Here is a 13560-nt window from a genome sequence, read left to right as displayed (position 1 = left end):
CTCCAAGCAAGTTGAAAAGGGAACGTTTTCTTTCTTTCTTTCCTCTTCTTTTGCTTCCATCAACACCTCAAAGATCAATTGAAAGTGGTGAAGAGATCAGAACACCACCTCCTGCTTGTTTTGGGAACAGAAGCACTTTGGAGTATTGCTTGCTTATGTTCTCTCCCTTCCTCCCTCCCTCCCTCTCTCTCTCTCTCTCTCTCTGTGTGTGTGTGTGTGTGTGTGTGTGTGTGTTTGGAGCTAGAGGACAACATACATGTTTACACCATATGAATACATAAAGAGGGCACTGCTGCATACAATCAGCTGCAAAAACTGAGTCCTCTTCATACTGAAAATAAAATATCTGCAATGAAATAAATGTGATGCTGACATATGAAGCACTTTGTATTTATCCCTTCCTGTAGTGTGTGTGTGTGTGTACACAAACACATGTGGGGGGATGGTGGCAAACCGAGTCTTTGCCCCGGGTGACAGAAAGCCTAGTTTCAGCCCTGCACTAAACCATGGTTTGGCTTAGCTTGATGTGCAAACTGGGTCAACGTGGAGCAGTATCAGCTAATGTTTCCCTTATTTTATTTACTCTTTTCCACATTAAAAGCAACATGTTTCTCATAAGTGAGGGAACATGTGTTTCTTAGAATCCATGTGACTTTAAAAAATTGTTCAGCTCACAAGATCACTGTACATTGTTCATAACTGTACTGCATGCTGTTTTACTTGCTCTTTACTTGGGGGTAAAACATTCAAGGCTGTTTGTTACGAATAGTTTCTCAGTGACATTTCCATTATCTGAGTCTTGCTGGGATGATCTAATCTAAATTGGCAGAAACCCCTTTGAGATGCATTTTTGTAAAAGAAAAAAAAATACAATTAATAAAAGATTGCCCTTTTTCTAATTAGGGAAAAAGCACACGATTTGGTTTTTCTTCCATAAGATTGTGAGAACACAAGCAGAACGCTCCTCAATCCATTATTTTCAAGTAAAAACACACAAATGAAACTCTCAGGTTTAGGTTACGGGGCCAGGGGGCCTATTTACCATGGGCTTGAGAGAAAAGCTAATACTAGCACTTGGGGAATTTGCTAATGGGCATCAAAAATGGACTAAAGAAAACAAATTAAGGACATCTGAGATATGCTGCTGACTGTTAGAACAAACATTTTGAGATGAAAAGGAAGCCCTTGAAGGCTGCTGTCTTGGATGCTGCAAATCTGGGTGCTCTCCAGAGGTTCTTGGATTGCAGCAATTATTGCACACCAAAGGGCAATATTCATTTTGGATTGAATTAGCCACAACCCTATCAATTACAGATGTAAGGGGTTTGGCCTAGGCATTGGGTATATCCTATATCAACCAACCTACTTGCTGGATGTTTTATGGGGGTCGATCCAGAGATGGTTAGGCCCTGTGACACACATCAAATATCTCCTTGACTGGATTGCTGCCTTGAGGAGTGCTGCGACCCTGGACACCACATGGGAATCTGGACAGATTCCTTTAATGGGATACCTGTTCCCTCAGTGGGGCAGACAGAGGCTTACAGCCTCTCCACCAACCAAGACTAAGGCCTAACCCATCAAAGTTGTGACAATTGTTATGAGGAAGGCAAAACCTTCAGATGAGGAAAATTGGTCTGACAGAAAAATTCCTCCCTGGTCCCCAATATGGGGACTGAGATCATCTATAACAAGGTCATGCACTGAGCAATCACCCACAGTAACAGGTAGGCACAAGCCGAACCCAAAAGAGAAACAGGAAAATGACAGTGCCACGAAGGGGCTAGCTGCTTTTTATTTCTGAGAAGTGGACCAGAGTAAAGTCTTCCTTTGGACCTTGTCTGCCCTCCCCCTTGAAAGTCTGCCCCAGGCCCATCAGCAATTGGTCAATTTACAGGCAGGTTGAATCCAAGTCCCCCCAGCCACTGAGAGAGTGACCTGGTCCCTCACTGGCTGGAGGTCCTGAGCAGAGAAAATTCCCTTGGGATGAGGTGGTGGAGTCAATGCCTGACTGCAATGCTGTGCTACAGTGGAAATGAGCAGAATTCCCATCATCCCTGACCATTGGCCATGCTGGCAAGAGACTGCTGGGAACTGGAGTCCAACAGTTTCTGGTGGGCACCGAGTTGGCTAGCTCTGCTGTAAAAACAACCATTTTTGTGAATGCACTTTCAATCTTCAATTGTAAGTCAAGAAGCACTTCAGTCAACATGCTTTCCCCAGTGTCCCTTCTCGCTTACTGTAGTCTGCTTACTGTGGCTGCTTAGCATAGTCACAACACTTAGCATATAAAAAGAAGGTTACAAGGAAAGCCACTTGCCAGTTTTGCAATGTCATACACATCATCCGTCACAGGATTCCCGCAGGGACTTTGGGCTCTGATAAAAGGATTAAGGAGGAGCAGCTGAAGATAAAAGCAAGTGATAATCCAAGTCTGTAAAAAAGAGGGAATATTTGCTTGGTAAACTTCACAAGAACCAATTACATACAGTAACATGTGATACTTTGACGTGAAACATTTCTTGGCTAGTAAAATAGTCAATCACTAGCTTACAAAAATGCAGACGAGTATGATAAAAATGCTGATATCATGGGTTAAGATTTCATTGGGCAATATTTGCAGAAACAAATTCATGCTTCCAAAGCAAATATAAAGTTCTCTACAGAGCAGACTCATTGAAATTAATAGACCTAACTCTGTAATGTTCATTAAACCCCATGGATTCAACTCTAAATAAAACTTAGTTGAATACTACCCGAAGTGTTTATCTCCCCGACCCAATCGTCTCAAGGAGACATGAAAATGCCTAGAACAGGCTCAAGATGCCTAGAATGTATTTCATAAGTTAAAATAAATGTTTCTGTTAGTTGTATAATAGGAGCATATAATTGGCTATTCATAAAATGTTTGATATTTGACTATAGGTTGCACCCAAGATTTACTGAGAGTAAACTCAAACTGAAAGGGATGCACCCAAGTGTTCATTTATTTAAAGGGGCTTCCGCTAACGTTGGATGAAAACCCTACATATACAAAGATTTGTTTACTGCCCTCATGAGCCATTTTGAGCATCATTTGGAAAAGTGGCATATAGATTATTTTGAAGATGATGTTGAGTACCAGTAGCTGGACAGCAACAGTGGGAAAATGTATTCTGCTTTTGAGCCATGCTGGTGGACTTTCCAGGGACATTGGCTTGGCCACTGTGAGAAGAAGCAGGATGCTGGACTAGGTGGCATTTTGGTCTGATCTGGAAGGGTTCTTCGTTGGCCCTTACCATATTCACACAAGCAAAGATGTGAAATCCCACTTCGGGAAACCAGTTCCATGCAAACAATGATCCTGAGATGCGGACACACTTCACACATTAGAATAGCACACCCAGCTTTCACATGCTACAGCAGAGCATTTCCCCAAGCCAGAACTGTTTGGCAGCACACCCAAGGGTAGCACTCTTTGAAATTGCACTTCAGTGTAATGAAGTTGATCATAGAGACTTGCCTATAGTTTCATGTTTTCACTTCTCCAGCAAACCACACATTTTTGCTTACATTTTATCTCAAAATATGCATTCTATATGCATTTTAGCACCTTTTTTTAATCCAATGACTTATCTCAGAATTAGACATGCAAGAACCAAAGGATAACCATGTTCTGATCCATATATTTGTCTCAGAATTGTGAATTAGTTTGGTTCCTTAAAAATGTAAGAAGAGCCATGCCAAATCAGGCCAATAGTCTATATAGTCTAGCATCCTGTTCTCACAGTAGTTAACTTGATGCCTTTTAAAAGCTCATAAGCAGTGCATGAGTACAAGACCACTCTCCCCACCTGTGATTGCCAGCAGTTGGCAGAACTCAGGGCATACTGCCATTGAGAGCCTTCTTCTCTATGAGTTTGTCTACTCCTCTGTTAAAGTAGGTAGCCATCACTACCTCTTGTGGGAACAGGTTCTAGAGTTAAGTACTGTGTGAAAGTACCTCCTTTCGTCTGCCCTGAATTTTCCAATATTCACCTTCATTGGATGAACCAGTATCATAAGAGAGCAGGAAAAACCTTCATTGCGTGCATATAAACCCAATGTACACATGGAGTCTGTTCTCAGCTGTTAAGGCTACTAGGAACATCCAGCACCAATTTGTTTGATCCTTTTAACAAACCGACCTGTTCCAGTGACCCATCTTGCAGCAATAAATCTGTAAGTCAACTGTGTAGGAAAATCACTCGTTTCACAGTTATCAAATTACTAGCAATTAATTTAATTCATTGTAATTATCTTGAATTCTTTGTGTAGAAATGGACTGCATATAATTTCTTTTGTCTCCGTATTTATTTTTGGTATTTGTATGCTGCCCTGTAACATGAAGTTCTCTGGGTAGCTAACAATAAGTAAGCAAAAACAAGTGAAATACTATGGTAACCATTAAAAGGGGAAGAAGCCGGACAGATACAATGAAACAGAACTTGCCACATCCTCAAAATTAAAAACAACAAAACATGGTTCATAAGCAGAAAGGGAGACTACTTAAATTATGTCAAAGGTTTGGGTGAACAAAAAGGTATTCAGCCTGGCAGCAAAAAGACCACAAAAATGGCTAGTCCCCCTGGAAACCTATTCCATAACTGAGATGCCTCTACTGAAAAGGACCTGTCTCTGGTGATTGCTCACCTCACTTCATTAATCAGAGGTACCAGGAACAGGACTTCTTAGGAGGATGTTAAGGTTTGGGTCAACATGTGTAGGAGAAGACAGTCTTTCATGTAACCTGGTCCCATGCTGCTTAGGGTTTCTAAGGTTCAAACCAGAGTTTTAAATAGGGCCCAGGGGCTAGTGCAACTGACAATCCACAGACATAGTGTGATCAAGCAGCCAGGTCTAGATTGATTCTTATTATATTTTATTTTGGATTTTTTCTATTATTATTATTATTATTATTATTATTATTGTTATTGTTATTGTTATTGTTATTGTTATTGTTATTGTTATTGTTATTGTTATTATTAAACTGCTGAGTCTCAGGACACTTTCAGACCTGTTTATTGGGCATTCGTCATTATTTGTTTTCAGGGAGATTAGATGGCAATTGCTGTTTAATGAACATTCACTCCAGTTTGCTTGTGGGAAAGTTGGGTGCTGCTACCTCGAAGCAAAAGCTTTTCTTTACTTTCCAGTGAATCTCCCCGTCACTTTCCTTATTACAAAAAGTCCACTCTTTTGGGGAAATGGGTTTTTTGCATAACACTTCCCACTCATCTGTGTAATTGTTTGACCTAAATTTGTATGCATGTGACTGAATTCCACCCCAAAACAGATATTGTCTGGAAGCAGCTTCAGTTAATAAACTCATGACCCTCTTCTGCACCAACCACAGTTTCTGGATTGCTTTTAAAGGCAGCCAATCTATCATGCATTGCAAGAGTCTAAACAAGAAACAAGCAATTCATAATTTTCTAAGCATCTCTTGTGCTACCTACCAGTCACCATCTCTTTACCATTAGCTAAAAAGCAGTATAAAGCTTTTCTTCACAAGAAAGCTGCTCCACTTTCTTTATCTTTTGCCTTTTCTATAGAGGAGTTCTGCAATATCCTTTTTGAGAGGAGGTGGCCAGTGGTGCACCGAGTGTTCTGAATGTGTCTCTCTTATGTGCATCTCTCCATATTCTTACAAGTTCTATTCTGTCAGATTTTGTTTTTTATATTTTATTCCATCAACCTCCCCTGTGGCTGGACATGATTTTTTTTGTCACTCATGTCCACCCAAACTAGCAAAAGCTTGATTTCATAAAGATCATATTAAGGTGCTTATGGATCCTTAAAACTCTAAGTGGTTTGAATCTATGTTTGTATTAATAGCTATTTTCAAATGTGTGTTTCAAAGTACTCTCCACATCACATATTGTATTAGATAAATGCTAGGGTAGATGCAGATGACCATTGATCTACTACCTTATCTATGATTAAAAAAAATTCCTTACCAGTTGACAAGATGATACAAATGGCCACATAACCTCACAATGAGAGAAGTGACCCTGAAATTCATGGGCTTGTAGTTTCTTTTGCATTGAACCTGCCTCTTGAGTTCACAGAATAACCTCAAATTCTTACTTTTTGAGAAAGAGGGGGATTTTGTAATGCCCTTCAACTTAATTTCATAAGTCTGTGTCATGTCATGCCCAGTAAGTGAATAAATGCACACAAACGCAGCTTTGTGAGTGCTGTGTTTTTTTTTTTAAAAAAAGGCTAATGCAAGTAACATTATAAGTTTTCCAAATATGTCAAACTAAATTTGGAAGAAGCTTCATAACTGTGGAGCTCTCACCACCACCTTCTCTGGTATTTTCTGCAGTTGAAGTATATTTCAAAAACCTATAAAACCATTTATTTTGTTGATGACTACCATTGGCAGGGTTTAAGCTGTCATGAAGTGGAGGGGTTAACAACTGATTATTCCTATGACTTTAATAAAATGCTTCTGTGGTGTGAGTTCCTCTCCTCTGTAGCATCCATCCTATCAGCTTAGTCCTCACTTTGCAAAGCTCCCTTTCGGTGAGCCACAACTATTCTCCCCATCACTTACATGTGAACAGAACTGAGAATGAGACTTGCAAGAGTCCCCCCAAAAGACTTGCTTTAACTGATGTGCAGGAGAATCTCCAGCGAGCACCTCGCATTTCAGTCAACAGGTTTTCTGATACATGTCAACAGCTGCACAAAATTGAATATGACAGTAGATTTCACAACACGGATTATACGTATTAATTGGTACTTTGATCTAGTTAACATTATGCTGTTAAAACAAACCTCCCACATACTGTTATGCCTCATAGCTACATGCAGTTATAGAATTTAAAATAATTAATCCTAGAGGATACAGCTGAAGAGCAAAGAACTACAAAACAAACCTTGGCTGCATACGCAATATCCCTTTAAAATGCATTTGAAGCACATTCTTTTCCTCTAAGAATTCTGGACACTGTAGTTTACCCCTCACAGAGTGACAATTCCCATTATCTGCTTGGAATGGGCTATCGAGTTATAGTGTGTACGTAGCCCTTCTTAACATTTTCCTGCGGAATTAAATAAATGGGATTACATAATGGAGCATGACCCCAAGCGATCCATGTGAATCTCGTCTGCTCCCAGAGGGGAAAGGCGAAGTTCCAATGCTTCCTGTGGCCTGTGAAATAACCCTCTGAACTGCATGGTAAGATGTATTAACTGGATATTTCAAGATTGAGACCACAGTGGAAGGCTTCAGAATTTGGGTGTGCATCTCAAGTTCCCTGCCCTTTTTAAGCAAGTGATGCACAATTTTCTCTTTTACAATGTTCAGTCAAACATACCCATTAATATCACACATTGTTTGCCTAAAATAAATTCGAGTGGGGCAGAGCTTTCGATCTAACCAAGGAAAAACGCAGAGCTTGACTTAGAAAAAGATCTGATTTCCTGGCCAGCAGAATTACCGGTAGTTGTTCAAGTGCATTTGAACAAATTTTGATCTTTCATCATTACTTGGTCACACTAAGGGTCAAATTAAATGTGAAATTAACTGTAGGAATATCATTACATCAAGCTGGGGGTCTTAACTGGAGGAACAATAAGTTTTGAAATGGAGAAGACAATTTGTGCTCACTTTTAAGGTAAAAAAATTGTGTTGTGAACTTAGCAGTACAGGAGTGGAAGAGCAGAAATCAAACTGGTTTTTTACTCTCTCTTTTTAAAAAACACACACAAAAACCCCAGCTTTTAAAATGTTAGGACATTTCTTGAAGGGAGAGTGTAGCATTTCATTGTGGGGTTTCAACAGGGGTTCATATACACTGGAAAAAACCATTTAAAAATAAAATGTATTTTTACAGCAGCACAAAAGCTGTCAAAGTGTTCACAGCAGGGCAGTCATATTAAATTGCAGCCCACAAATTGCTCTTTAATGTTTGCTTCCCTTCAGTACAGGTAAGTCTTCAAGGTATCTTCAAGGTACAATGTCTGCATCTCTCACAAAGGAATTTTAAGGTCACTTTCAGTGTGTGTGTGTGTGTGTGTGTGTGTGTGTGTGTGTTTAAGGTCCACCCTGTCCAAAAGAGCTCCAAACAAAGCATAGAATAGTCAGTTCAACATTCAGGCAATTTGGATCACCAAACCATGACAACTGAGACACTTTTTCTGATACCAGTGGGACTTCTCTAAATATCCCAAACACTGTGGCTGCTAACATTTTGCATTTCCTACATGAATGGCACATCTATGCAGTGAAGTAGGAGTATGCATATATATTATTATTATTATTATTATTATTATTATTATTATTATTATTATTATTATTATCTATTAAATTTCTATACCCTTCATCCAAGACTCGCATGGCAGCTTACAATATAAAAAACACAAAAATGCATAACATAGTAACTAACAAAAACAGTAACTGTCCCCCCTCCCACAATCATACTTGACTGGTTGCAGCTTCCCAAAATGTATAAACAGATGACAGGTGGATTGTTTCATGCTTTTTCCTACAAGGAAATTCTCTTTTTGTGTAAGAAATGTATTACTTCTGAAGAAGCCCTCAGAGAATCCTGGAGTATAACTTATACCCAGTGCATAGTTTTCTTTGATGGATTCTCAAAAAAAACACTTTGCCTAACTAAAGATCCCTTTCCTTATTTTCAATGCATTTCACTTTTCATATTTAATGCATTTATTGAACCTGTGTTCATTATGTATTTACAATGCCATTCCTTGTTCACGAGAACCATTTATCAGCTGCAAGAGACTTGTTTATACAGGATGCAGAGCTTTACATAGGAGCTTTTCCAAGACTGTGGAATGTGCTCCTTCAAGAACCAAGGACTATTGTTCCAAATGCAAAATGCGTTTATCCAATCTCCTATTTATAAACATTGTCCTTAAAATCATTCCTCCTGGGAATAAAGCAAATGTTAATTTGCTTCTCTCGATTTTGTACCTGGAAAAGTCTCAAATACTTCAGAAATGTTATAAGAAAGTGCCACAGTAGATTACAACAGTTCACGGTGGCCAGTCCTAGAATATTAGGGTTTAGTGAAATCTGTAGTCATCTTGTTTAAAATACTACAATAAAACAGCATCCTCTGTGTATTTTCATCCATATTTGCACATATGTAGTGTAGTGGTTAAGCATGTGAGCCAGAGAAATCTTCATTCAAATTTTGCCTCAGCCATGAACTCAGGAGATAGCTTTAGGCTAGACACTATGGGCCAATCCATTTTTATTGGGAAATCATTGTTCCCTGTTCCATGAACAAGACTCAGGCCTGTGCGCTTCCTCTTTCACCCTCCTCTTCTTTTGTGACCCACAAGAAAGGATCAGAAGTTTTAAGTTCCAACTTTAAAGAAACCACAGTTTCCCATTACAGCCATACTTGAAACACTGTGTCTTGTTAGAACTTAGAACACAGCAGGATCAAGCTATGGTTTGTTCACTAATTAGTTTAAACAAACCACAGTGGCTTGAGATCAGACATAACAGGGATCTGTGGTTTATTTGAAAGTGGAAGTTCCTGAATGGCCCTCACAGCCACAAAAGGGGGGAATGAGTGAGAACATGTAAGCCCAGGGCTCACCAGTTTGTTCATGTAGCAGGAAACTATGGTTTCCCAAGCCATCTGAAACAATCCTCTTTCTCAACATCAGCTCATCCATCCATAAGAGAACAGCTGTGGCTGACTTTATAGGATGTTGTTGTTATTGTTTGGCAAGATTAACTAATTGTTATCATTATTATACAACTGAACTAGAAGTAATGAGGAGTAAAAAAAAACATAAAGGTAAAGGTAAAGGTACCTCTGCCCGTACGGGCCAGTCTTGACAGACTCTAGGGTTGTGCGCCAGCGCTGTCCAGAGACACTTCCGGGTCACGTGGCCAGCGTGACATCGCTGCTCTGGCGAGCATACACTCTGCCAAAAAGTGCCTGTGAGATAGTCTGTTAGGAAGACTGTTGAAATCCACCCTGATAGCTCTAACATATTTACTACTGAACGAAACATTGACCCTAAATGTTTATTTGTCTTGTTCCTTTCAATGGGACTTGCTTCCAAGTAAATAGGATTAGGGCTGTTGGCCAAACAGTCATAGGCACACTTTGGGAGAGTTAAACCACAGTAAGCACATAGAGATTTACTTCTGAGTAAGCATGCCTAGAATCACTCTGTACATCAGCCCACTGGGTTGTTACTAAGTACACATTGTAACAGATAACTTTGGAGGTTTAGCTACTGAAAATAAAAACTACAGAGACTTTCACAATTTAAATTACTGCTTTCCTCTTCCCCTAATGTCAACGTGAAACAGTTCTGCATTGCTAACGTCCTGTCAGAAACAGCACCAGACTGAAGGCTCAACTGTAATTCATGCACAAACATGCAGAGTGCATACCACATGTTGGAAGAGTGTTTTATAATATGCATATGTAACAAGCCAAGATGCTGGAATGGAGACAGAAGACAAAGAGTAATCAAAGTCTTTTGTAAGGGTAGGGGATTTTTGTGTGTGTTAGAATCAGAGAATTGTAAGACTACTAAAAATCCTCAGGAAAACGTAACTTGGAGGGAGATCAAGAGAACATCAAATTCTGACTCTCTAGAGCACAAATGGGGGACCTGTAGCTCTCCACATCTGCCTGGACTACAACTTGCATCAGCCTTAACCATTAGCCATGCTGGCATGGAGTGAGCTTGACAATGTATGCCACACTGGTTTTCCTTGCATCTTCATCAGTCAGTGTATACAGGCAAAACTCTTACTTAGCACTGCACATATTATTTATTAATTAAATCTGTATCCTGCCCTTCTTGCCAAAGGAGCCCAGGAGAGTACACATCAAGACATTAAAACAACACAATATAAAACACATTTAGAACTATTAAGCACAATCTAAAAACATATAAAAACAATCACATACCCTCACTGTTGCTAATTTCTAAGTTGTCATGGCCAATAACTTGTCAGCCAGCAAAGGCCTGGTTAAATAGGAATGTCTTTCCATTTCTCCTGAGAGTCAGCAGTTATGGAGACAGATGTACCAAACCAGGGTGGACATTTCACAAACAGGGAAGCACCATTGAGAAGACCTGTCATGGGTCAACATCACCGGACAGCAGCCAGAGGTGGCACTAACAGCAAGGCTTTCCTGCCAGTCGTAGGGCCTGAGATGGTTGATAGTGGGGGAGTCACTCCTTTTAGAACTTTGTGCGCTGACACTAACACCTTGAATTTGCCTCTATGACCTGCCTAGTATAAGAAGACGGTGACCTAATCTGCAGGTAAACCAAGCCAAAGGGAAAGAAAATCATGTATAATTCCAAGCAACCAAACCTCGTGGTGGTCCAAGGCTGTACACATAGCTGTTTGCTATGCATCCAGTGTAGTTCCAGTTTGGGAAGTGGTGTTCACATGATCCATATCTATTCTGTTGTTTCTTAGGTAATTTTGAGTTTTGATGCATTTTAGCACAAAACATAATTCAATCCAAACTGAAAGTAGAACAGCCTAGCTGTCTGTTAAGCCAGTAATGTTTACACAGCCTAAGAGGCAGCTGGGGATGAGCAAAAGAGGGAGGCCCAAGAAAACTACACTGAGGGATCCAAACACTCATGGGTGACAATGGAGATATCAGATAAGAAAGCACAAGAGTTTGTTCATAATAAGGAAGTCCAAGAGGTTGTTCATAAGTCGATCCAGGTCTGTTTTGAATACAGTTAAGTACCCACAATTACCTGGAGGATTGTTCCTGATTTTGCACTACCACCAGTTTAACATATTGTTTAAAATAATTTTTATTAAAGATTTTCCTTGTTTACAAAGCACATGCATTGTCTCTTTCTTCAGGTTGTGTTTTCTACAGATCAGTTACATTTGTTGTGAGACATTTAAGTATAGGCATCTGAAATTAAGCAGAATGTCTTGTTTTTACTCTGGGGTTATTTTTCTTTTCTCTTCCTTTTCTCTAAATTAAGTTGCTTGTACAGAATCCAGAGATGCTAAAGTAGCCTAAAAAAGCAACTATGATTTATCACCACCACAGTCCTGGTGGCATACCTGCTCCTGGACTACGTGGGCACACATACGCACATGCATGCTATGAGAAAGTAGCATTTTTAGAGTTATCTGGAAAAGCCCCAGACCAGGAGATTTTTGCAGAGACTTTGTCATATTCAGATTCAGATGCATAGCACAAATCAATAAACAAAATAATGTGAACCTCTCTGAATGCAACTCTATTTCAAAATGAAGGTGACTGGATCAGAGGTCACTCTCATCCAAGGCACAGGGCCAATCAGATCAAAAGAAAAGGGAGTGAGCATTTTAAGTTTCCCAAGGACAGAGGGACTTGAGAGATGAGTGTGTGGGAAACTTTACACCAAATCACTGCAGAAGACCTGACTCAGCATCCTGCATTTCCTTATATTAAGCCCTCTAGGGAACACAGGAAGCTATCAGGCCACTGATCCATTTAGCTCAGTACTGTACACTTGACATGCAGCAGCTCTCCAAGATTTCAACCCTACCTGGAAACACCAGGGGTGGTATGTAGTACATTTTGAATGCAAAATATGTCTTCAACCATTAAGTTATGGCCCTTGCCACTAGGGACCTGTGGAGCCGCCCTGCTTTGTAGAAGATGTTTCCTTAAGAATCAGCTTCATTCTTCCAATAAGACTGAAACACACAACTCCTGCTGCATTTGAACTCACAAAGGAATGACTGGGGCTCTCAAAATTTCTACCCCCAGGGCCCACTTCGGAGGGCTAGAAATTACTGAGACCCATTAATCATAAAACGGTGGCACAGGTGCAAAGCCTGTCACAAAATGGTGGCAGATAAAGGAGAAGTTGGGCATCTACTAGTGGTCATTTTCTATTGATATGGAATACCTGTTTGGGAAATTGCTAAATTCTTTTCCTGGTAGTTTATATTTCCTCAAGTTGTATAGAAACTGTCTCAGGAGGTATTGTACATCCATCTCTCCAATTTGGGCAGAACTTGCCGATTCAGTGGCTGTACTTGGAGAATATTTTTCTTTCATATTTTTGCTTTCTTTCACAATTAATACTTCTCTCTTGTAATTTCGTCTCCCTTTTTACTTTTACACTTAACGAACCTTTCCGCTATCCCTTGCCTCAAACTGCTAGGTTCTTTAATTCCCCCACTCTGCTCCCTTTACAGTTTTCTTCTCTTATTCCTTTTATTCCTTTTAAATTACATTTTATCTCTCCTTCCTTTGACTGCTCTTCTGGCATTTTCCCTGACCTGAACCTCTCTGTTACCTGCACTTTTTTATCAGGATGTGGGGAGTGGCTGGTGCTGGTACCCATCCAACCAGAAGGGATGCAGGCAAAGCCATGGGGCAGGGCGGGAAAGTGATTAAGTCCTGGGCAGGCTTGAGGTGGTGAGGCCCACGCTGGGACAATCCCTTTGATATGCCCACTCAAGCCCAGCAATCTCCTTTTTAATTAACACATTTCCAGCCTCAACGCCTGGCTCCGAAAGGTGTTAAGAGCACTTTCCTAGATAATAAG

General features: G+C 40.1%; 1 protein-coding gene across 4 annotated transcripts in view; it reads right to left on the bottom strand.

Moving 5' to 3' along the window:
- Nucleotides 1-13560, bottom strand: part of KITLG (KIT ligand) — a 102921-nt gene that overhangs the window by 32017 nt on the left and 57344 nt on the right. For 3 of the 4 annotated variants that reach the window (XM_083463042.1, XM_083463039.1, XM_083463040.1), the window contains exon 2: nucleotides 2321-2434. The exons of the other annotated variant lie outside the window; for it this stretch is intronic. Coding sequence is in view for 2 of the 3 variants with exons in the window: in XM_083463039.1 (XP_083319165.1) it covers nucleotides 2321-2434 (114 nt within the window). In the remaining variant the exon portion in view is untranslated. The remainder of the gene's footprint in view (nucleotides 1-2320; nucleotides 2435-13560) is intronic. 4 annotated transcript variants of the gene reach the window in all.

This window comes from Podarcis liolepis (assembly GCF_965112155.1).
Source record: "Podarcis liolepis genome assembly, chromosome: 10".
Classification (NCBI taxonomy): Eukaryota; Metazoa; Chordata; class Lepidosauria; order Squamata; family Lacertidae; genus Podarcis; species Podarcis liolepis.
This window is presented reverse-complemented; position numbering and strand designations above follow the sequence as displayed.